A 24165-nucleotide genomic window follows, 5' to 3' on the forward strand; every position below is an offset into this window, starting at 1 on the left:
AATATACGGTTTCAAACGAAAACGTATTAGTGTGCACATGGCCTTAAACTGGTTCATGGTTGTATGCATACGTAAGGTTGGTCACAAGAAATTAGAGGAAATTAAAAAAAATTTGTAATGTTATAAATATGATCTTTAATATAAAATGCATTAAATATACATACCAGAAAGTCTTAATCACTAAAGTTACATCCTTGTGTATCAGATTTAAGGATTACTTTGTTTTACACATGTACATGCTGTACTGTAAAAGACCACTAGGGGACATCAATCAATAGTGACAGATAACTTTTTTATGTGCAGACCCAATGTAAAAGTTTGCTGGAAATGAATTGACATTATAATAGAACAAATAATATTGTACAGTGTTTGGTATGATCAGCTAACTCACACTTTAAACCACTTCTTGCAGAGACAAATACCCCCTTCTGGCAGGCCGAAAGAAAATGGAAAAAGGATAAACTCCAAATTTCTTATGAAATTTTTAAGGACTCATTAAAAACATTCCAAAGAATTGTAAAATCGGCTAAATCTAGATATTTGGTAGAGATTATTGAGAAAAATTCCAACAACCCAAAAACTCTTTTTAATATTATAAATTCTGTAGCAACCCCTGTCGTTAAGACAAAGCTAGCTCCATCTTCAATTTTATGTGAGAATTTTCTTGATTATTTTATACGTAAAACTGAGACAATTAGGGCTGATTTTGTACTCACAACTTATAAAACACCAGGAACTGTACAACACTGCAGGTTTCGAACAATTTGATATGATCTCACTTCAAGGGTTACAGGAAGTTATGAGTAAGTTGAAGCCCACTAGCTCAGTTGGTGATATGGTCCCGGCATGGTTTTTTAAAGAAATTTTTGAGGTGATTGGTCATAGTGTGTTGCAAATTATAAATAAAAGCCTCGACAGTGGGTTTTTTCCAGACATGTTAAAACAGGCTATTGTGCAGCCCTTATTAAAAAAAACTAACTTGGATACGACTGTCTTGGCTAACTTTAGGGCAGATAGGAGTTTTGCTTACTCAAACATGTTCTGAGGGCAGAAAGGAAAATGATTGGTTAACAGCTTCATCCAATTAACCGAAGCAAGGGCGGGGTCAAGACGTTTGAACGTGCTGCGGAGTGCTGCGGAGGGATTGAGGAATACGTTACATTACGCGGAATACAATACATATATTTTTGTGGGAGAACGCATTTATTGCAAGGTAAGTTAATTTATAATTATATTTTGTTCAAATTCAACATCCTCTAACGTTTACTAAGATAATAAGCTAACATTAAAAATGCACAGAACTACTCATCATCGTCTAAATATCATGTTGTGCAATCTGATTTGACTGTTTCATCAGCCGATCACAACAAATCTGATTAGTTTACGGGGAAACTGGTGTAAAACATGCTTTTCTAATGCTACCTTGCTGTCTGTTAAATAGATGTGAGAACAGAACTCTTTCAAATCTCCACGATTTTTTACGGTCAACAACTTACATCTCCCGCCCTATCGCTGTTCTCGTGGCAGGAGTAACCATTAACGTTAGATTCAAATCGCTGTTAGAAATTGAGAGAGGATTATAGTTCTCTTAATAGGTTCATATCTCTGTGTTGTTGATAGTGAACAACGCGCTGCTCTTAAGGCAGAAGTACGTAATAGGTTTATTTTGCTTTGTTATTGATAGTGAACAACGCTCATAAGTACTTAATAGGTTTATTTTGCTTTGTTATTGATAGTGAACAACGCGCTGCTCTTAAGGCAGAAGTACTTAAAGGTGCAGTGTGTTATTTTTAAATTAATCTCTTGACAGAAATGCAAAATAATATACAAAACTATATTATCAGGGGTGTACAAAGACCTTTCATAATGAACCATTGTGTGTTTATTACCTTAGAACGAGGTCTTTTTATCTACATACACAGAGGGTGCCCTTACATGGAGGTCGCCATTTTGTGCCACCATTTTTCTACAGAAGCCCATAACCGACAAGTTTTTTACTAAGTTATCTCCGACGATGACATGTTTGTCCGTTGGCGGCAACCGCAGCTTCTCTATGTGTTTCAAAAGCAAGGGGTGAGCAGTGGACTACGCCGTTGGTCAGTGGTGTAGTCTAGATTTTTGTAGTGAGTATACTCTGATTTGTCCCCTCTCACCCTTATGCTAACTCGTCCCAGCGCAACGCACCACCACACTCACAGATGCATACAGAATGGATCTTCGTGTAACAGAGCATTCTGAAAGTGTACTCATAAACACATAAACTGAATGTGTTATCAACATGTCAGTTTATTATAAGAAAAAAAAAGACTTTAACAGCCAATGGGTTTATAGCTGGGGAAACTGGACTGATTTTTAGACTGGTTTAGTGTTAATCAACATCTAACTTGGGGCCAAAACTTACTCAACTGTTAATTAAAATTAAATAAACTTTACAATCTTCAATCCGTGGCTAACACATGCATAACTATTGATAACATTACCATATGTAATTTAATGGTGTAAATGTTTTTAATTAATACACATTTAAGATGACCATGAATTAACTCTAATACAGCAAATTCTAATCATTAAATTTGCATAGTCATTGATATAAAAAGCTTATTTTTTGCATATAATACAAGCATTGTCTAAAAATGAAAATAGGCTTTTACTTAATTATTCTTACAAGACCATCATATAGCCTAATATTAGACACCAAAACCAAGTGAAGAAAATTATCTCTTTAATTTGCAAGTCTGAACTGAACATCAACGCAGACATGAATTTCCTCACAGAAGTTTAAGATCATATATCATAGAAGTTTGAGATATATAAGATCATATCTTGAACGTAGATATATAAATGAACACAGAGAAGGGAAGTTTAACACTGAAGCACAAGCAAACATGCTGAAAGAGGCTAAAAACCATCAGAACATAAACTGGCTTATTTTATTGCACTTGAAACCTTACCTCGAGATAAAGTATTAAACTGGACTGATGATTTAAATGTTGTTTACTCACGTGTGCGTTGTTAACTCTCTGGATAACTCTCGTTCACTTCTCCACCGACTGTTTGTTTACAGTGTCGCGTGAGCAGCTACACTGCAGGTTCGACTTCATTTGGCGCTAAGCAGACCTCTTGGTGATGTCAAAGTACCGCGAGAGCGATTCAAAGCAGATTTCTCCATCTGATAACTGGAATCGCTCTCGCGCTACTTCGTTGTCACTCGCCTGTGGGTACTTGTGGCGCCACAGCAGTCTGCTCCCCAGTCACTCTAGCGCCGCTATAGTAGTAATTTGATTTCATACGCCGATCGGATCGCGCAGTTTGGCAGGAAGTCATCAAGTATATAGCTTATGTATATCCATTTAAACCCGCTTAAGTACCAAGTATAGCATGCTAATGGTTAGTGCTTCACATCTAAATTATGACTAAAAGTTTGAAATGTCACAAAACCATGCTGTTACGCATCCTCACGCTATTTTTAGTGGGTATACGGAAATCCTTGACAATTTCTAGTGGGTATACGGCGTAGTCCTGCGTATCACGTAGACTACACCACTGACGTTGGTTGCAATTCGCAGCCTCACCACTAGATGCCGCTAAAATTTACACACTGCACCTTTAATAGGTTCATATAGCTGTGTTATTGATAGTGAACTACATGCTGGGGCAGGATTACTCAATAGATTAAAATCACTGTTATTTTTAGTGTATTACTCGCTGCTCTCAGGGCAGGATTACTCAATAGATTCAAATCGTTGTTATTTTAGTGTATTACTCGCTGCTCTCAGGGCAGGATTACTCAATAGATTCAAATCGCTGTTATTTTAGTGTATTACTCGCTGCTCTCAGGGCAGGATTACTCAATAGATTCAAATCGCTGTTATTTTAGTGTATTACTCGCTGCTCTCAGGGCAGGATTACTCAATAGATTAAAATCTCTGTTATTTTGGTGTATTACTCACTGCTCTCAGGGCAGGAGTACTCAATACATTTAAATCACTGTTGTTTTTAGTTTATTACGTGCTGCTCTCAGGGCAGGATTACTCAATAGATTCAAATTGCTGTTATTTTAGTTTATTACTCACTGCTCTCATGGCAGGATTACTCAATAAATTCAAATCACTGTTATTTTAGTGTATTACTCGCTGCTCTCAGGGCAGGATTACTCAATAGATTCAAATCACTGTTATTTTTAGTGTATTACTCGCTGCTCTCAGGGCAGGATTACTCAATAGATTAAAATCGCTGTTATTTTAGTGTATTACTCGCTGCTCTCAGGGCAGGATTACTCAATAGATTCAAATCGTTGTTATTTTAGTGTATTACTCGCTGCTCTCAGGGGAGGATTACTCAATAGATTGAAATCTGTGTTATTTTAGTGAATTACTCGCTGCTCTCAGGGCAGGATTACTCAATAGATTAAAATCGCTGTTATTATAATGTATTGCTCGCTGCTCTCAGGGCAGGATTACTTAATAGATTAAAATCGCTGTTATTATAATGTATTGCTCGCTGCTCTCAGGGCAGGATTACTCAATAGATTCAAATCGCTGTTATTATAATGTATTGCTTGCTCCTCTCAGGGAAGGAGTACTCAATAGATTCAAACTGCTGTTATTTTAAGTGTAGACGCTGCTCTCGAGGTAGGAGTACTCAATAGATTCGCTGCTCTCAGGACAGTACTTAATAGGTTTATATCGCTGTGTTATTGATAGTGAACTACAAGCTGCTCTCAGGGCAGGAGTACTCAATAGGTTCATATCGCTGTGTTATTGATAGTGAACTATGAGCTGCTCTCAGGGCAGAAGTACTTAATGGGTTCATATCGCTGTGTTATTGATAGTGAACTACGAGCCGCTCTCAGGGCAGGAATACTCAAAAGTTTATATCGCTGTGTTATTGATAGTGAACTATGAGCTGCTCTCAGGGAAGGAGTTCTTAATGTGTAATGTGCCTTCTTTCAGGGCAGGAGTGTACTAATGTGCTTTTTTCTTTTAACAAGGAAGCACTGAGTACAAACAAAATGAATGGTAAGCCCAAAAAATATTCTTCTAGTTTAGAGCATTGTTTTTAATTATATGCAGTTAATATGCAACTGAAACAGTATGTGTTTTAGTAGCACAGTTTCTATAAGTGTACGGAGAAGAAAAAGCATAATAGTGTGTTTATATTCTGTACCCATATAGTTTTACACTTTTTGATCTCGGGAAAGTTAAGCTCTGATACCAAAATTGGGAAAATAGGGCCATATTCCCTATATATCAGCAGCTTTCAATCTCTTTTACAAAACCAGCAACTTCCTGATGAGGTAAAAAGAAAAACAAACAAACAAAAATAATAATAATTTCTATTGCATTTAATAAATTTCACATATGCATTTATAATACTGTATTTAAACATTGTAGCCTACTGTATAAGCATCATTTTACTTATTATGATTTTTACCTTTTTTAACCTTTTCAGATCATGGATGCCATATTTTACCTGCTCAGCATGGTAATATAACCTTATCTACCTATGGATTTTATGTCAGAAAACACATACTAAATTAAACTGACAGCATTTGAAGAGTTTTGTTGCAAAACGAGATAACCACCGTTTTTTAATAGTTCAGAAATCTCGTTTTTTGGTTGTGAATTCCAATTAATATCAATTCAACTGCAGTGGGTTTGTTTTGATTTAAACCTTAAAAAATACAGCTAAGTAGCACTATAAAACAAAATAATAACATGGTAACAAAATAATAAACATGTTTTGACAAAAATGTTAAAAAATGGATTTATCTCGTTTTGCAACGAAACTCTTCATTTATTTTAACTACCTCAATTTTTAATAAATAAAATTTCATGTGTAATTTAGAAGACAACAGGTTTAGTGGCAATCAATTGCCACACCTTGAACAACATTCTTGATGGGAAGGTCAGGGCAATAAGTCATAATTTTGTAAAGGTAAGAATTACTTTTACAGTGTTCTTTTGGCAACGCTTTAGATTACATCCTGGAATGTACTGCATAATTAAAGCAGTTTTACAGTGTAACTGTCTGTAATTATATTTTTTTATTCTCCTGGTTGTTACCCCTTTATATCCCAAACTTTACATATTGTTGTTCCCTTATACTGTACTTACATGTAAGTACTTTATTGGTACACTATGGGATAGTTTCCCAGACAGAGATTAGCTTAAGCCAGGACTAGATCTTAGTTTATTTAGGAAATATAACTTCTTTTATCAAATGTGCCTTACTAAAAACATTACTTGTGTGCATTTTCAGACAAAACAAAGGGCACTGATGTATTTTAAGTCAGTGCAAGTTGTTTTCAGTTTGGACAGCTCTTGCATTTATTTTAGTCTAGGACTAATCCCTGTCTGGGAAACCACTCTTATAATTAAAGAAAGTTACACTGTAAATTTGTCTTAATTACGCAGTACTTTCCAGGCTGTAATCGAATGCGTTATACAGTTCTTTTTTGTTGAGAGTGAATTGGATGCATTATTTCTTTGTAAATATACAAAACAGTGTAGTTCTATCGTAAAAAGTGTACGTGGTTTACAAAAATGTATTTTTCTATCAAAGATGGCAGTGTTTCATGTAGCCTTTTCATTAATTTGCAGAATAACATTCTTAAAAAGGCAGAAGTTGTTATCGGTCCATACCTGGAGGGAGGGAATCACTGGACTTTCTTTGTAAGTTCCTCTAAATTTAAGTAGAGAATTTTATTGATCTTTTATGTATTTAAAAAAAGTATTGTGGTCATGAGTGGTAATTTGCAATTCATGAAATATCATAGCATTGTGATAAATTTAAAGTAATACCAGGGCTCCAGACTAACTTTTTTCACGAGGAGCACAGTGGCCCTCAACTGAAAATTTTAGAGGCGCAACCAGAAAATGTAGGGGCACACACCGAAAATCAACATGCTAATCAAATATCCACATTTCTACTAATTTCCACTGTATTACTAATAAATACTTTGATGATAGATTCAGAAAGTACAATGCAGGCTACTGTTTCAAATTCAGTGTCACATCACAAAAAAAGTCAAATTTACTGGTCGCACTTGTGTGACTGGATGTAAAATTCAGTGACACACTCTCAAATTTTGGTGGCAAAATGCCACCATTTGGTGGCAGTCTGGAGCCCTGAATACACGCAAATGTTATCTTGCTGAGTTTGATACAACTTGTTACCTGCTATTTCCATTTTCTGTTTAGCACTGCAACATCGTGGATAGAACAATAACCTACCTAAATTCCTTTGGTGAGCAGAAAGAGAATTGTCAGAAAATAGCTGAGAATTGGAGGTATGTATGTAGAAAAGGTTTCTCTATTTCACCTTTTAACTAGATTTTATCTATACCTGTCCTGTTCATGTGGTATCCATCCTAACAGGATGTTTGCCGAAGCAAAGGGAATCCCGGGAGCATGGGACATTTGCACAAGAGAGCATGCCATTCAGAGAGATATAATTTCTTGTGGCATCTTTACAGCTGTGGTAAAACATTAAAATCTCATAAAATACAAATGTTTATTTTCTGAAGATTAAATTTGTCTAAATATTGAATTATTAGTGATATATCTGTTATAAATATTTAGTGCTACATTTCATTTACACTACAGATGCATTACACGTGTACACATTTGGATATGCACATGTAAAAAATTATCAAGTTTAATTCATGCCATTTTGTAATACTGCTTTTAAAGGGACGGTTCACCCAAAACATAAGATTCTGTTGTGATTCTGTTAAGTTGTTCCAAACCTGTATGAATTTCTTTTTCTTCTGTTGAACACAAAAGAATAAGAATTTTTGTAACTAAGTGGTTCTACAGAACAAAGAAATGTATATAGGTTTGGAACAACTTGAGAAAATTACGACAGAATTTTTATTTTTTGGGTGGACTAACCCATTGGAGAACTTTGTCACCTTTTTGTAAGTTTGCAGAGGCTCTTCTTCGAGGGGGCCAGGGCTATATTAACTGCTCTTCACTTCATGAGGAAAGAGAAAGACTAGCAATTCTGCTCTTCACTTCACTTGGTAAGTACAAAACAGGTTTATACCTACAGTTTTATGTTGGTTTGGGTTATAAAACTGTACAACAAGTGTTTTTTGCTTTCTTTAGAAATGTCAGGCATTTGTGGTGTCTGCCATAAGGCTGTTGCTAAGAGCAAGGCAAGTTGTTTTGCAAGACTCAAATTATGTTTCATATAAAAAATTGTGGCCTTTACAAATCAGTCTTTTCTAACAAACATATAGGCCAAATGTTCGACATGTGGCATGAGCGTACATGACAAATGTGTGCAAAAGAATCAGGAGACTGCTCTTTGTTTGTTGTGCAAAGGTAGACATTTTTTATTACATATATTTTTAATTATGACACATACTTTTTTATACTTGGTGTAAAAAAAATTGCCCTGATGCATTTTCTTATTATATTTTTTAGTACAAACTGAAACAACATCAGAAGATAAAGAAAACAAACAAGCAGGTAAGGCTTATAGAGTTTATAGGCTGTATATTTTTGTTTAAAGGGACCTGGGATGGGTTCCCCGAAACCTTTTGGGCTGCGTTCCCCGAAACTTCCTTAGCTCTATGTCGTTCTTAAGTTGTACCTTAAGCTGTACCTTATCGTTAATACGTGTTTCCCGAAACGTTCTTAGTTACGTATACCTTCTGTAAGTCATTCGTTCGGAAGGTTGGTCTGAAGCACTCTTAGCTATACCTTATCCCACTTGCCTCCGCTAGGGACCATCACTGTTATAAAAGCTTACATTGCAGTCTATATAACTAATTATTGTAAAAAAAAAAAAAAAGTTGCAATACACTCCATGTTCAATTAGGCAAATATTTTTATATTTAAAGAATAATACATTCACACAATTAGAGATCATTACACTGATGGTTGTTAGATTTTTTTATTTTGTTTCCCAAAGGAACATCAGCTTCGAACTATTAAACGCTAAAGACTTAAAGGAATAGTCTACTCATTTTCAATATTAAAATATGTTATTACCTTAACTAAGAATTGTTGATACATCCCTCTATCATCTGTGTGCCTGCACGTAAGCCCTGGAGCGCGCTGCGACGCTTCGATAGCATTTAGCTTAGCTCCATTCATTCAATGGTACCATTTAGAGATAAAGTTAAAAGTGACCAAACACATCAACGTTTTTCCTATTTAAGACGAGTAGTTATACGAGCAAGTTTGGTGGTACAAAATAAAACGTAACGCTTTTCTAAGCAGATTTAAAAGAGGAACTATATTTTATGGCGTAATAGCACTTTTGGGAGTACTTCGACTCGCCTGAAAAGTCCGCTTCCCTTCTCCCTCTCATAATGGGAGAGGGAGGGTGTTACTGCGGCGAGTCCAAGTACTCCCATAAGTGCTATTACGCCATAAAATATAGTTCCTCTTTTAAATCCGCTTAGAAAAGCGCTACGTTTTATTTTGTACCACCAAACTTGCTCGTATAACTACTCGTCTTAAATAGGAAAAACGTTGATGTGTTTGGTCACTTCTAACTTTATCTCTAAATGGTAGCATTGAATGAATGGGGCTAAGCTAAATGCTATCGAAGCGTCGTAGCGCGCTCCAGCGCTTACGTGCACGCACACAGATGATAGAGGGATGTATCAACAATTCTTAGTTAAGGTAATAACATATTTTAATATTGAAAATGAGTAGACTATTACTTTAAGAAACTATTTAAAAAATATATTTTGGGTGAAGCAGTTGGTGAAAATATAGCAGCTACACAGCGAATCTCATTATTTTATTTGTGCATTTCATATCCGTTAAATCTTTAGTCTACCGGCTAGTATTTTAGCTGCAAATTAATAAAGCAGGTAAAAATTGCATGCCTACGGGCGGGCGCACATTCATCACAAAATCATAATTGTTGATTTTTCTAATTAGGATTTTTTATAACTTTCAGGCAACTGCATTCAAAATAAACTGCTCCACTTGATTACTGCTTGTATAGTCTTAAGGTCAACAAATTTCCCACATAAAAACGAATCAAAGCTAAAATCTAAAGCAATCGTAATATATTTTTATATGTTATATTTGAGGTAGCTAGACAGACAGGCTCCAGAAATGCGTCCATTAAGCTTTATCTGCATTGTAAACGCGCTGCTTGCGCATACAGTGTCCAAGCACAATAAACGCGTGAACTAATGAACAACAACTGCTTGTTTTTATATATTTTAAGTGTAATGCACAGCCAAGCCAGGTGACTTGCACGACCTACCTTATTCCCCTATATGCAAAGCACTTATTTGGAACCCCTAAAATGATCCTTTAAAGTAAAGTGAAGGCATAGTGGATGCAATGGAGCAGTTTATGCATGATACGGTTGGAAATTAAGTTGCGGGTTTTACGGGTTTGATATAAAATAAAATATACAAGGTTGAATTTAGTTGTTTGCAATTTGAATTTTTTTTACAAGATATTCCTCATAAATTTAATTTAAACTATTTCTGAAATGTTTCTTTAATAAAGAACACCGCTATCTCATAACGCAGCAAAACCGATTACATAAAGTGAACAATTGATTGTCGAGCGATCGATATCAACCTATTCAGCACACCATTGCCATGGACAGCACCTGGTAACGTCGTACGTAAGAAAGTATACCTTAAGAGACCCGCTAAGGTAAAGTTCTAGAAAAGGTATACCTCTAGTTAAGGTTTAACTTAAGAGTCTTCATAGTGCGTTAAGAGACAACGTTATCGGGAAACCCAGCCATGAGCTGTCAGAACAATTAATAATTTATATAAAAATAAAATAAAAAATCTGAAAACTTAACAGGATTTGTTTGAACGTCAGAACTTGTTCTCTACACCAGTGCTTCTCAATAATTTTTCAATAACATACCTCCTATAATTTTTTTTTTCTCAGCCAAGTGCCCCCTGACCGGCCCCAATCAATTGAGGGTTATGTTGCAATGATTTAGTGATAGTTTCATATTTGTTCAAATATTATAGTGTTAGTTTTTTCCATCTATGTTGATTATGAAAAGTAAACAAAATTATTTAGATAAGATTATAAGATGCGGAATATAGCGGGAGACGTGGTTTTTACTACTTCATTATTTTTTTGCTTTGAAGAAAGCCTTTCTTTAAAGTAAATTTTGTTTTGTACAAATTGTATCTTAAAGCAACACTAAAGAACTCTGGCTCTTTGCTCCCCCTACAGGTTAGAAGCGTAATTGTTCATTACCACTGTCGTAAATACTGCAGAATAGCTGGCTCTGATTGGATAGTAGGTCTGCCGTAAAGCAAGTTTTTGTAGTTTTCACTCGAACTACAGGACCGCTACCCGACAGTTGGAAACTTCTTTAGTGCAGTTTTGGCCAATAGAGGGCTGCCGTTCACCCTGTTTTGAGTGGATGAACCACTGAAACTTTTTTGGAAACGTTATTTTAAGGTAAAAAAACTCTTGGGTGTTGCTTTAATTTTAATAGATATTTCAGCAACCAATTGCATGGAATTAATAAATAAATAGCAAATATAGACAATATAATAACCATGATAAGGAGGCTGCGGCATGCTGAGTTAATTTCCATTGCACGTGAACTGGAGCGCATCTCATCATAAATCACATTTGTCAATTACAAGACCCGCCGGTCCCTGTTAATCCGTGTATTGTTCAATCGATTTTTCCAATTAAAAACAAAAATGATATAAAGAAATAACAACTTGTTTTTCGATTTTCTGATTGTGCGTTCAGATCAAAAATACAATATATGAATAACGGAATTAGACAAATTTTATTTAATACATTAGACATATGGCATTGAATTCATTTTAAACAGACCAAGTACTAGTGTGGTAGCAGATTACAGCCATTTTAATAAGGTTGTTCATATGAAAGAGCAATCATGCTCTCCTGTAAATCTTATTTGCTTATACAGTCCGACTTTTAAACTTTTTTCACGGTGCCATTATGCGGATATGGCACAGTGAAAAAAAGTTTGTAGGCTATTGGCTAAAAAAATAAATGCTGCACAAAACTATTCCACTACTTGATGTGGCTGCGTTGCGATTTCACTGTTTGCAGCATACCCAGGGGGCAGGGTTTCATATTTTATTGAAGCTTCCCTGGACGCCGCCATTGCTTAGCGAACACCCATCTGCTGTTAGCATCTCATTGACTCCCATTCATTTTGGCGTCACTTTGACAGCGAATAACTTTACATCTGAGGTGTTTAAAGACTCAATTTGTCCATTAATTATTTCTAAAGAAACACGAAAATGTATAAAAGGCTCCATTACCATGTATCTTACGTTATGGCCCAGTAGAAGCAGTTTTTGTAAAAATAGGCTAACGATTGCGTCATAACCTGCGACTCTCTGTCGCACAGTAGAGAAATTACCGTAAGGACTGGGAGAGAAGCTCACATGCAATCTTTTACTGACTATGAGGCAATCGGTTGGACGTGAAGGCATAAAGTCAAGGGAGATTATTACTCAGAATACTAACCAAAATGTGTTCCTGTTCACGCTCGCCGTCTCTGCAAGATTCGGTGAGTGATTCAGATTTCCCGTGGCACGGCTATTAGAAGACTTACAATTGTCAGACAGGTTGCTCACGTGACATCTACGTCATTAAGCTCAGTTTGAGTCTGCGCAGTACGCTCGACACCCAGGAAGTGTGTGCTTCTAATTGACTTCACTTGTCTCCGTTGAATCCAATGGGGTCGCTGTGTCCATTTCTTTTACTGTCTATGAGCATACCGTGTAAAACGCCCATAAGGATTGAGGATTGATAAGGGCCTTCACTTAAAGGGTAATTTATATTAGTGGTTCCCAATAAGTGCTTTGCACAGGGGAATAGAGTGGGTCGTGCAAGTCACCTGGCTTGGTTGTGCATTACACTTAAAATATATGAAAACAAACAGTTGTTGTTCATTAGTTCTCGCGTTTATTGTGCTGGACACTGGATGCGCAAGCAGCGCGGTTACAATGCGGATAAAGCTTAATGGACGCATTTCTGAAGCCTGTCTGTTTACCTCAAATATAACTTATAAAAATATATATTATATAATATATAAATGATTTTAAGATTATTCCAGACGCTTCTATGATCAATATGACGTTAACGGAGGCAAAATCGCAAGAGAACTTTGTTAATAAAATATTTCTTTGTTTAATTTAAGTGAGTTTGTCTTCGTTGTTTTGTGTGTGCGCTTTTATTAATAATGAACCACAAATCGCGTTCTTGTAAAAGGGGAAACAATCTTATTTTTAATGTGTTTATTACAACTACAAATTAAATTTATATTATCTTATTTTTTATTATATTATCTTAAAGGTGCAGTGTGTAATTTTTAGAAGGATCTCTTGACAGAAATGCAAAATAATATACAGAACTGTATGAGCAGGGATGTATAAAGACTTTTCATAATGAACCGTTATGTGTTAATTGCCTTAGAATGAGACGTTTTATCTACATACAGAGAGGGTCCCCTTACATGGAAGCCTCCATTTTGTGCAGCCATGTTTCTACAGAAGTCCTTAACAGACAAACTTTTTTACTAAGTTGTCTCCGACAATGGCATGTTTGTCCAGCGGCTACAGTAGCTTCTCTGTGTGTTACAAAAGCAAGAGATGAGCAGTTGACTGAGCCGTTGGTTGCAATTCACAACCTCACCACTAGATGCCACTAAAATTTACACACTGCACCTTTAATATTATCTATTATCAAATTATACATCCAACCATTTTTAAACTTTTTAAAATCATGGATGTAAAAGGAAATTTGGTTGATGTCAGAATACAAAAAGTCATGTTGGCTCTTGAGTTTGTATAAATAATGAAATTGAAATAACCTCTAGTCTGGTTCTAAAAACGTTATCCTAATGTTAGTTTTTGGTTCCCATAACGTTATTTTTCAAGGTTTTGGTTAAGTACATAAATAGAACGTTATTTTTTAGGTTGTTTAGAATAACATTCTCATAACTTCAGAATAACGTTAGAGAAACGTTATTTTAAGATAAGTTTTAAGTTCCCCTAATGGTACTCGTGAAGAGCGGGGTAAGCACATGCAGAGATGTGCACACTAGGAATAATGGGTTTAATTATGCTTTCAATTAATTTCCTCCTAAAAAAACATAACCAAAAAATAATCTTTAGAGAACGTTCTCTAAAAGTTATTTAAAAATAACCACCCTGCAACGTTATGGGAATGTTATTTTATGGTTCCAAAAAAATAACCGCCATGCAATGTTATGGGAACATTATATTTTGTCATCTTAACAATGAAAGAGTCTGATAACTGCCCTAAAAATGGGCCCCACTATTATTTTCAATGGGACAAATCTCACCATTCAAAAGAAATATAAGTTGAAAAGCCCCATAATATACATAACATTAACATTGGATATATATATATATATTATTCCCATTTGTTGTTCCAAAGGTGTAGTTATTTGTATTTTGTTTACATTATCTTTGCAGAGACCGACAAACACCAAGATGAGGAAGTGGTGGAAAGAGAGAACATCGACAAACACCAAGATGAGGAAGTGGTGGAAAGAGAGAACATCGACAAACACCAAGATGAGGAAGTGGTGGAAAGAGAGAACATCGACAAACATCAAGATGAGGAAGCGGTGGAAAGAGAGAACATCGACAAACAACTACCGGTAGATGAGGAAGCGGTGGAAAGAGAGAACACTGACAAACACCTAGATGAGGAAGTGGTGGAAAGAGGTAACAAAGACAAACACCTAGATGAGGAAGTGGTGGAAAGGGGTTAAGCAAATAATTATTCTCAGGGTGTATTCACATCAGGAAAGTCCAATAGTTCACTTGCTTTGGTCCAGACCAAATACAATGTTGATTTTTTTGGTTTGGTACGGTTCGCTTTCACATTGCTCTTTTTGCTAGTGAATCAAGATTTGTAAACAGAAAGACGCGCAGCAGTATCAGTACAAACATGAAAATAAAAAGTTATTGTACTAGCAAAATAACTACTAATATCTCTTATAATTGCTTGTATACCAAAAATTTACCTTCTGTGTTTCAAAGGTTTCCAACCCCTAATATCTTTGGTCTTGATGAAAAATTATATCTCTAATATTCCAAGGAAAATTTGTTCATCTAAAGAATCCCATTTATGTTAAGCTCATTTTGAACAGGTTTTTTTGTAGCTCTTTGTCATCTTTTACAGATGGCTTCCTTGTAGAAAGTGTTCTGAAAGTGTCAGACTTTCACCAGGCAAAGAGGTAATGCAGCACGATTAGTGTAGGAGAAATTGTGACATTGCACGCTACATTTTACAGGCTACTTTCTTTCAGTCACCCAGTTTTTTTTACATGCACACTGATCTCAACCAAAGTTCTATAGTCAAAAATCAGATATGCCGCACACACATTTACGTGACATTTAGAATCAAATTTTGATAATTTTCTGCTTTTGATGTTAAAACAGAAATAGGCACAAACTACAAATTTTAAGATGCTGCAGTAAGAGCTGCTTTAAGAGCATGGATTAAAGTTCTCCGTCGTAGCGACGGATTTCCGTCGATTGCAGCGAGTCTACGACGGATTTCCGTCAGTGGCAAAATTATTAAAATATTTTTTCATAAAGACGCCGTGTATTCACCTTGTTAAGTGGAATGTGATCAAAGCCTGGAGTGGAGCCAAATCACGTTCCTCTCTCCACTGTAAGCGTTCTAATCACTACACACCAGATCCACTCCGGGTTTTCTGGCTGTATCTCACGTTAAACTGAGGTAACTTTATTTCTGCTAGCATGGACATACTTGTAATGCAGAAAGGACCCGATGTTTTGGACATCGATAAAGGTGTATAAGACCAATGGAGATTAACTTGGCTGAGCGAAATGAGGAAGATTGGCAAGCTTTCAGTTCGTGGGCTAAGAAATTCAAACAGCAGATCCGTTGCAGATCCGTTCCGGAGCCTATTGCTATCAGGGAGGTAATTTACGTGTCTTTGCACAGTAAGCCTAGGGTCCTGTATTTTTGGGGTAATTGATTTGTCTCGTACGTGATCGTTTTTTACTGCTACGCTGATCTAACCACTTGCTGATACAACGAGTTTGTTAAACTCATGGGTAAACTTCACGTGGCGCAAAGATGACATCAAAATCCCGTGAGAGCGAACCGAGAACTCATTAGACGAGACTGCTTCCGAAATGCTCTCGCAGTACTTTGATGTCACCCACCTGTCAGTTCTTGCAGTTGCATGTGCGCGTGGTCAGGAAATCTTGACGTTTGTACATGTATCCGCATTTAAAAGCAAGTGATTTTAAATTGAAACAATAACAACAGTCTTAAATGTGCGTGCTGTTTCTGTATGAGTGGAATAAGCAAGTCGCGCATTCGCTTCTCTTTGAGCTTGTGAGTATTTTTGCCGCTTTATTGGCCTTAAATACACATAAGGTTATGCGTCAAAAATCCCCTCTTTGCGAGTATCCTCAAACACGACCATTTAAGATTTAGGAGAGATAACAGGTTACCTTACTGAGGCTGAATAATAAACTGTTGTGGTTTCAGAATGTACATTTAGTTATGCGCTGTGTGCATGGTTGGACTTTTGTCCTGATCAAAATTCTAAAGCTTCTTTAATATTACAGATATCTGGTCTCTACAAGTGAATTAAAGCGGAGATGCTCGCCACCTGAGTGTTATTCCAGCAACACTGTGGTTTCTTATTTGCGAAAAGCAAAGGCACAGAAAAAAAACATAGAGGAAAAGCTGACTGGCATGGGTGTGCAGCCCACCAAGCGAACCAAACTGACTTCCCTGTGCTCTAAACTGTGTGAAGGTAAAACATTTTAAGTGATTGTTAATTGTCTTTTTAGGTTGGTATTATATTTTTATAATTATATTTGTTTACATCATTTCATTTCAGATGAATGCAGTTAGCTGGTCAGTGATGTAATGTTCCTGGCAGCAAAGTTTACTTAACAAAGGAAAGTGGTCCAGGAAATGTGTGAAAATGAGGATGTCCATGATGCAATTTCCAAAACTGAAGCTTGCAGGTAAAGTACATTTTATGTTGAATATTTTTAATGACTATGTAAATTGAAACCAAAAGCTTTATGTACTTCAATTGCAGGAAGACCTTACAAACACTTCTGGCGACTTTAGGGAGAAACTGGGAGACATTTGGACAGGCAACCCATGGGCTTGGGCCTGGTTTAATGGTGGGCACATTCGAGTTCATTGACTCATGCCTCAAAGAGAAAGTTAAAACACTTAAATCCTCTACAAAAGATGTGATCTAAGGTACAGTTGTTTAATACCTTTCTGTTGTAATAATATGCTGTGTTTTATAGATGCCTATAATCCATTTTATTGTTGTAATTGTTTTGTTATTTGTGATTGCATTTGTAATTTAATTTTGTTCCTTAATACAAAGGTAAAGTATTCAATATTTGATTGTAATGTTAAAGCAAAAGACAATTCAATAAAAGGCATTATTTCGTGAATTATTTAAATTGAACATTTGTTCCTTTATTTTGTTCTTATACCAAGCATCTGTACATCACACATTGGCCAAAAAGACAGTGGCAGCAAGGGGGAAAACTAAGCATGTTGGCTAGGCAGAGCATAGTTATTGTCAAAGAAACATGTATTATCCCTCTACCAGATCAACCACGTTTTTTCTTCTTTTTGACCATGTAAGTTACAGTGACTGCATCTTTTGCTTTTTTGACCCTTTTACGGTAATTATGAAGTGCAGTCACTTTTCTTTTTCTTGACAATTTGCTAAACTGTGAAAAAACTAATTTGTGTGCTCTCTGTATTAAACTGTGCACTTCCTTATCCTCATGAAATTTTTCTGATTGACTCCACTCATGAAGATCTGTGAGCATGTGTTGCAGTGTTACTTTTTTTTTCACACTGGATTTTGGGCAGGGTGGATCATCAAATATGTTCTCACAGGATGTTGTGTAGATAATGTTGTGAACTAAGACACACACACACACCTCTCCATAGCTACTTGCAATGCATGTGCAAAATTTGTTCCCTTTACAATGTACAATTCCTACACTCCCATCAAAATGATATACAGTAAGGTCTTCGTTATCTGTGGAGTAGGATTCACTGTCAACAATTTTTCTTGCTGCTTCTGCCCTAAGGTCTTGAATTACAAGTCCTTGTTTCTCTGCAATGATTTTTGAGAAAATTAAGTGTTTGCACACAGATCCACACTGGAATATTTTGCAATCGCAATTATGCATCACCAAGTCAACTCTGTGAGATTGTGTGCTTATATCTGGTGGAACTAAACACACTCCATTTTCATTTATCTCCACTTTTGCATCCAAGCCTTTTGCAATCATGCAATGCGCAGCATTTGTGGTCTCTTCAGTGTTCCCTCCTTTTATTCTTCCAGTGTCTGTCAGTTCATCTAGGTAACTGAACAATTAAATTAAAGAACAAGTTATCAAATGATTTAGACTTTTTAGACATTTGTTATACCCTTAGATCAGTGCTTCCCAATCCTGGTCCTAGAGGCCCCCTGACAGAAAATTTTAGATGTCTCCTTATTTAAAACACCCGATTCAACTTATCAGCCTACTTCAAAAATGGTAAACATGTAAAAAAAATGGTAAACAAAGCTGATGAGTTAAATCAGGTGTGTTAAATAAGGAGACATCTAAAACTTTCTGGGAGGGGGGCCTTGAGAACCAGGATTGGGAAGCACTGCCTTAGACATTTGTATAGATTTGTATGGAGCAGTGGCGGCTCGTGACTGCTCTTCCGAGGATGCGATAATTCAAAATAAGTGTTCGGACTGTCACGTGTGGTTCCCTTTTCCAAAATATGTGTCCTGCATGTGGAGAGATCCTGTGTGCATCACGTGTTTTGTCAAAATAAGTGCTGCAGACGCGTCAAAACTGTTTATGATAAAAGAGATGCTCACGTTTCCTAAATACACGCAAGACACTCACTTAACAGTAAACTCTGATTACGCATGAGATTGTGCGAATATCTGGCAAACATGAGCGTCTCTGTTCAAGTTCAAGGCAGCAGGCACTTATTTTGGCATGACACGTGATGCACATACGATCTCTCAAAGCGTAGAACACATATTTTGAAATGACGAACCACACACATGACAAGCTACATACATGTTGTGACGAACTTCGCATCATGCGCTTCAAAAAAAGGAGTCACCAGCCGTCACTGGTATGGAGCTGACAGACCTCTTTCCTAAATGTTTCCATAAGTGCTGTTTAAAGGAATTGACAATGATAAGGCTATAGAGAATAGCTAATGTTTATACTAGAGCTTCCTGTATCCAAACAACTTGGTTGACTAGAGGTAATATATATGCAATATACAGTATAATCAGTGTACCACAACTTGGTCACATGATTTCTGTAATTACAATTTAGCACCATAATAAAATTAACTTATATTTACCTGTAATATTTTTGGACATCACCACACAGCAAGCGAAGAAGCTTATCAATCCTGTTATTCATTCTTCCCTTAAGAAACTGGTATTTCATTGTGAGAAAAAATCTGTGTACAAAAGTTAAAACATTTAGAACATCCTTAATTAATATTTGTAATGAATATATCATGTTATTCACACTATATTTTAAAAAGTAATGTGAGGGCAAGGTGTTATAATTTTAATAGTTGACCTCTCTGCCTTGTTGTTGGTTTCGCTGTTGTGGTGATAGAACGTCCTTCCAAAATTGGACCACAAACCTCCCATACAAATCCACTGATTCTTGAGGTAGGTTGATACATGTGAACTGCCCAGACGGGTATCAATCTCTTCACACTTTCTAGCTGACATGCTGTTAAACTCCTCTTCCTGTAAAAAAAAAAACACGACAACATTGTAAAGTTATGCCACCCTATGTTTACACACATTTAAAGGGATAGTCCACTCAAGGTTGAAATTTTTCATTTTGTTACGCATGTCATAATTTACTCACCCTCATGTCACTCCAAACCTATATGAGTTTATTTCTGCAGTTAGAACTTAATAGATATTTGGAAGATATTAAGATCTTTTGAATAATGTTATTTTTTTGTAATAAAACTTAATTGAGTTCAATACCACATTATAGCCTATTGACTTCCATACAGAGCATGTGAGTGGAGCGTAAAGGGGAGTGAACGAGGAGCGTAGTGTGTGAAATATAGTCAGAGCGGGTTTTTATAAAAAGGCTGGATTGATCCCTCTGTCTCGCTCCGGTTCCGCTCTGATATTGCTCACACCACGAGTGTAAGGCATGCACAAGAAAAAAGGCTGCGTAGTGGACGCAACGAGGAGCGGGTTTGCTGCGTGTTGATTTGCCTATGTTAACAGACACGCTGCCTGCAGAATACGCGGGTGGACCGCACCTGATATGCGCGTATTCTGCAGGCAGCGTGTCTGTTAACATAGGCAAATGGCCGCACCATTCACGCAACAAACCAGCTCCACGTCTGCCATGCAGGCAGTGTGTCCCAGGCAGGCTTCTGTTGAAAACGGCAGGTGTTAGGCATGTAGAGGAATTTTAAATTTGAGCGAGCATGGACCGATTTCACAGGAGCGTGATGAAATTGTAGGTGAGCAGGGAGCGGAACTGAGCAACGTGGTCTGGTCCGACTTTGAGCGGTGAAACAGAGTTAGCGAACACCCACGCGAGCGGGGAGTGGAATTTCTCACCTCTCAGTTACGCTCACATGCTCTGCTTCCATATACTATAGGCAGGAAAAATTCTACTGCAAAAGAAAAATAAATAAAATTAATTATAATGACATGAGGATGAACAAAGAGTGTTAAATTGCCTTTTAAAAATGTATGTTCCCACAATTTTTTTTTCAACTTTTAACACAACAAAGTAAGACAAAATATAAACTTGACCAATCCTATTAGAATCCTATGAAGAATAGTATACAATTCAATATTTATTTTTATTATTGAAATGATTTCTAAAGAATAAAGTGATTTATGATATACAAATATTACCGTTAAACAGGATTTCATTGACACCATTGCTTGAATTACAATATTTCGTTGATTCACTGACAAGTTTCCTCCATCTCTTCTAACCATCCACCTATGCACAGCCTACAAAAAACATTCAATAGCTAGTAAATACATTTTATTATGACCTTTTAAATCAAATTAAATTTTAAAATGAATAGGTCTGTGACAGATGATAATTTTCTTTATTTTAACTAGGGCTGCACGATAAATCGCATGCGATACCACGCGCATCACGTCAGTAATGCCGGTTCCTTGATTAGTATTAAAGCAACACCAAAGAGGTTTTTTTACCTTAAAATAACGCTTCCAAAACAGTTTCAGTCGTTCATCCACTCTAAACAGGGTGAACAGCACTTTCACATTCGCTTTGCAGCCCTCTATCGGCCAAAACCGCACTAAAGAAGTTTCCAACCGTCGGGTAGCGGTCCTGTAGTCCGAGTGAATACTACAAAAACTTGCTATACGGCAGACCTACAATCCAATCAGAGCCAGCTATGCCTCAGTATTTATGACAGTGGGTAATGGACAATTACGCTTCTAACTTGTAGGGGGAGCAAAGAGCCAAAACTCTTTGGTGTTGCTTTAAATCGCCATCAGCTGTTTTCAGATGGCGCGACATTAACTGCACAGAGCCGTAGTAATTAATGCGAAATTGCCCCGATTGTCAGGGAACTACAGCTCTGTGCAGTTAAAGCTGCTCCATCTGAAAACAGCTGATGGCGATTTAATACTAATCAAGGAACCGGCATTACTGACGAGATGTGCGTGACAAACACATGCGATTTATCGTGCAGCCCTAATTTGAACTCAATACTGCTAAGTAAAGGCCCAAAATAGAGGGAAAAAATACAGTAGGATATATCTACCTGGAGTACATGAAACCAGCAAAGAAGAATCTTGGCTGTTGGAAAAACTCTTCTTAATGCATTGAGTTCTTTAAGGTCACGGTCAATCATTATCGACCTACATGATGAGAAATTAAGATGGAATTAAGATTTACATCTGTATTTTGTCAAAATGAACAGCTTGTGTAAAAAAGTCGCTAACAATTTCCTGTCTTTATGCAAGTTTTTTTTAATTCTGACCTGGGAAGAAATCCAGGGTTGTGTTCTGTGAGCTTTTCCAAGCAGAAAGCAAGTATGTCCGCTGATTCCTCACTCACAATAAAATAAGCAAATGGGACTGCTCTTCCAATACTGTTGGTCAATAAAAGTGCATAAAATGCATAACCATATGCTGTCATGGCTTTGTAAGTGGCATCCATGAATACCATGGTGTGAGCATGTTCTCTAAGTACATCTTTTTGCCAGGGCGTCTGTACTACAATTATTAGTGGTTGATTATCACTCAATGGCTGGTAAAAACAAATGTTTTCCTGCAGCTCAGATGTGACTAGCTTGTCCACACTAATGCAGTCTTTCGCATCAGGAAAACTAAGAGCATTAATGCTCTTCTTGATTAATCGAATATCTTCAGGTGTAACGTAATAGCGCCTGTTATATTTGTCCATATGTCCATGACGCTCTGCCCAGTCCACACATTTTAAAAGTGTTTCTGAAATTGACTGTCCTTGATCAAGCCACATTTCTATAAAACTTAACAACTCTGGATCAATGCGATTTTTAACACCCTCTTCCTTCATGCACACATCATGTCCATTGTGTTGAAGCATTTTGTTGACCACCGCACCTGTGAAACAACCGTCTTTGATGATTTTAATAGACACATAAGCTTTGCAAGAATTAGCTCTTGTCTTTGTTGGTTTTCCTTTGCTTTTCCCACTTGCTTCAGTTGATCTTTCACATGCAAAGTAAAAGTAGTTTTTATGAGTAGACACAGGGGACCTAAAGATGCTTTTTGTTTCCTCTTCCAGTTTCTCAATGTAACCCTGCATGAAGTCAGTCTCCTCCCCAGAAAAAGATATGACCTCCTGAATGACTCGAGTATCCTTTACTTTTTTTACCTTTCGCCTTATCCCTTCAAGCCAAATATTCTCCATTATCCTGGAAAGTACAAAAATAAATAAATAAAAAGGTACAAAATTCAAGATATAAATACAAGCACATATGGTAGGTAGATTAATAATTGAAAACTCTCCTGAATATTTTGTACAGAACAATAACACTGACAAAAGCAGCGATAGGAGCCTACTGAGTACTCCTGCCCTAAGAGCAGCGCCTAAACTAAAAATAACAGTGATTTAAATGTATTGAGGACTCCTGCCCTGAGAGCAGCGAGTAATACACCAAAATAACAGTGATTTTAATCTATTGAGTAATCCTGCCCTGAGAGCAGCGAGTAATACACTAAAATAACAGTGATTTTAATCTATTGAGTAATCCTGCCCTGAGAGCAGCAAGTAATACACTAAAATAACAGTGATTTAAATGTATTGAGTACTCCTGCCCTGAGAGCAGTAACACACTAAAATAACAGCGATTTTAATCTATTGAGTAATCCTGCACTGAGAGCAGTGAGTAATACACCAAAATAACAGTGATTTGAATCTATTGAGTAATCCTGCCCTGAGAGCAGCGAGTAATACACTAAAATAACAATGATTTGAATCTATTGAGTAATCCTGCCCTGAGAGCAGCGAGTAATACACTAAAATAACAATGATTTTAATCTATTGAGTAATCCTGCCCTGAGAGCAGCGAGTAATACACCAAAATAACAGCGATTTTAATCTATTGAGTAATCCTGCCCCGAGAGCAGCGAGTAATACACTAAAATAACAGCGATTTTAATCTATTGAGTAATCCTGCCCTGAGAGCAGCGAGTAATACACCAAAATAACAGTGATTTGAATCTATTGAGTAATCCTGCCCCGAGAGCAGCGAGTAATACACTAAAATAACAGCAATTTGAATCTATTGAGTAATCCTGCCCTGAGAGCAGTAGGGGTGGCACGGTTCATGAAAAAAATCCGAACCGTTCGGTTCGCTTGTCTCGGTTCAGAGCGCGTTTGTGTCGTACGGTTCAACGGTTCATGGCATGCGCAATGTATGTAGCCTCGTGCCCTGTATGTGACCTCAGATAGCGTGTTCCCCTTTCGCGAATAGAGCGAAAGAAGAGGTGACTGGTGTAGAGAGTGAGTGCTGCCGGTCATGTTACGTGTAGAAATGGCAAGAGGGAGAGAAAAAGAAGTCTGCCCGCAGTTGGAGGATGCGCCAGCGTCATATAAGTTTGGTGTGTGGA

General features: G+C 36.9%; 2 protein-coding genes across 3 annotated transcripts; one reads left to right on the forward strand and one right to left on the reverse strand.

Annotated features, from left to right (window-relative positions):
• Positions 1-4413: 4413 nt before the first annotated feature.
• Positions 4414-17621, forward strand: LOC129445987 (uncharacterized). 2 transcript variants are annotated; one of them, XM_073873780.1, is made up of 10 exons: positions 4414-5018; positions 5175-5296; positions 5452-5484; positions 5848-5937; positions 6603-6674; positions 7203-7291; positions 7380-7482; positions 7927-8026; positions 8112-8477; positions 14450-14553. In XM_073873780.1, exons 1-9 carry the CDS (start codon positions 4937-4939, stop codon positions 8198-8200), a joined length of 780 nt encoding a protein of 259 aa, XP_073729881.1. In that variant the 5' UTR covers positions 4414-4936; the 3' UTR covers positions 8201-8477; positions 14450-14553. The 2 variants fall into 2 exon arrangements, with proteins under 2 accessions (XP_073729881.1, XP_073729882.1); XM_073873781.1 differs by lacking the exons at positions 4414-5018; positions 5175-5296; positions 5452-5484; ... (3 more) ...; positions 7380-7482; positions 7927-8026 and adding exons at positions 15165-15219; positions 16592-16782; positions 16870-16999; positions 17077-17621 and having other exon boundaries at positions 8126-8330; positions 8433-8477; positions 14450-14704.
• LOC129434356 (uncharacterized) lies at positions 17612-23315 on the reverse strand. Its single transcript, XM_073873779.1, has 6 exons — positions 22050-23315; positions 21831-21927; positions 20944-21045; positions 19622-19797; positions 19395-19496; positions 17612-18383 (listed from the first exon to the last, which is right to left on the reverse strand). The coding sequence occupies exons 1-6, from the start codon at positions 22961-22963 to the stop codon at positions 17612-17614; spliced, it is 2163 nt and encodes a 720-aa protein (XP_073729880.1). The 5' UTR covers positions 22964-23315.
• Positions 23316-24165: the final 850 nt, after the last annotated feature.

This window comes from Misgurnus anguillicaudatus, chromosome 12 (assembly GCF_027580225.2).
Source record: "Misgurnus anguillicaudatus chromosome 12, ASM2758022v2, whole genome shotgun sequence".
Classification (NCBI taxonomy): Eukaryota; Metazoa; Chordata; class Actinopteri; order Cypriniformes; family Cobitidae; genus Misgurnus; species Misgurnus anguillicaudatus.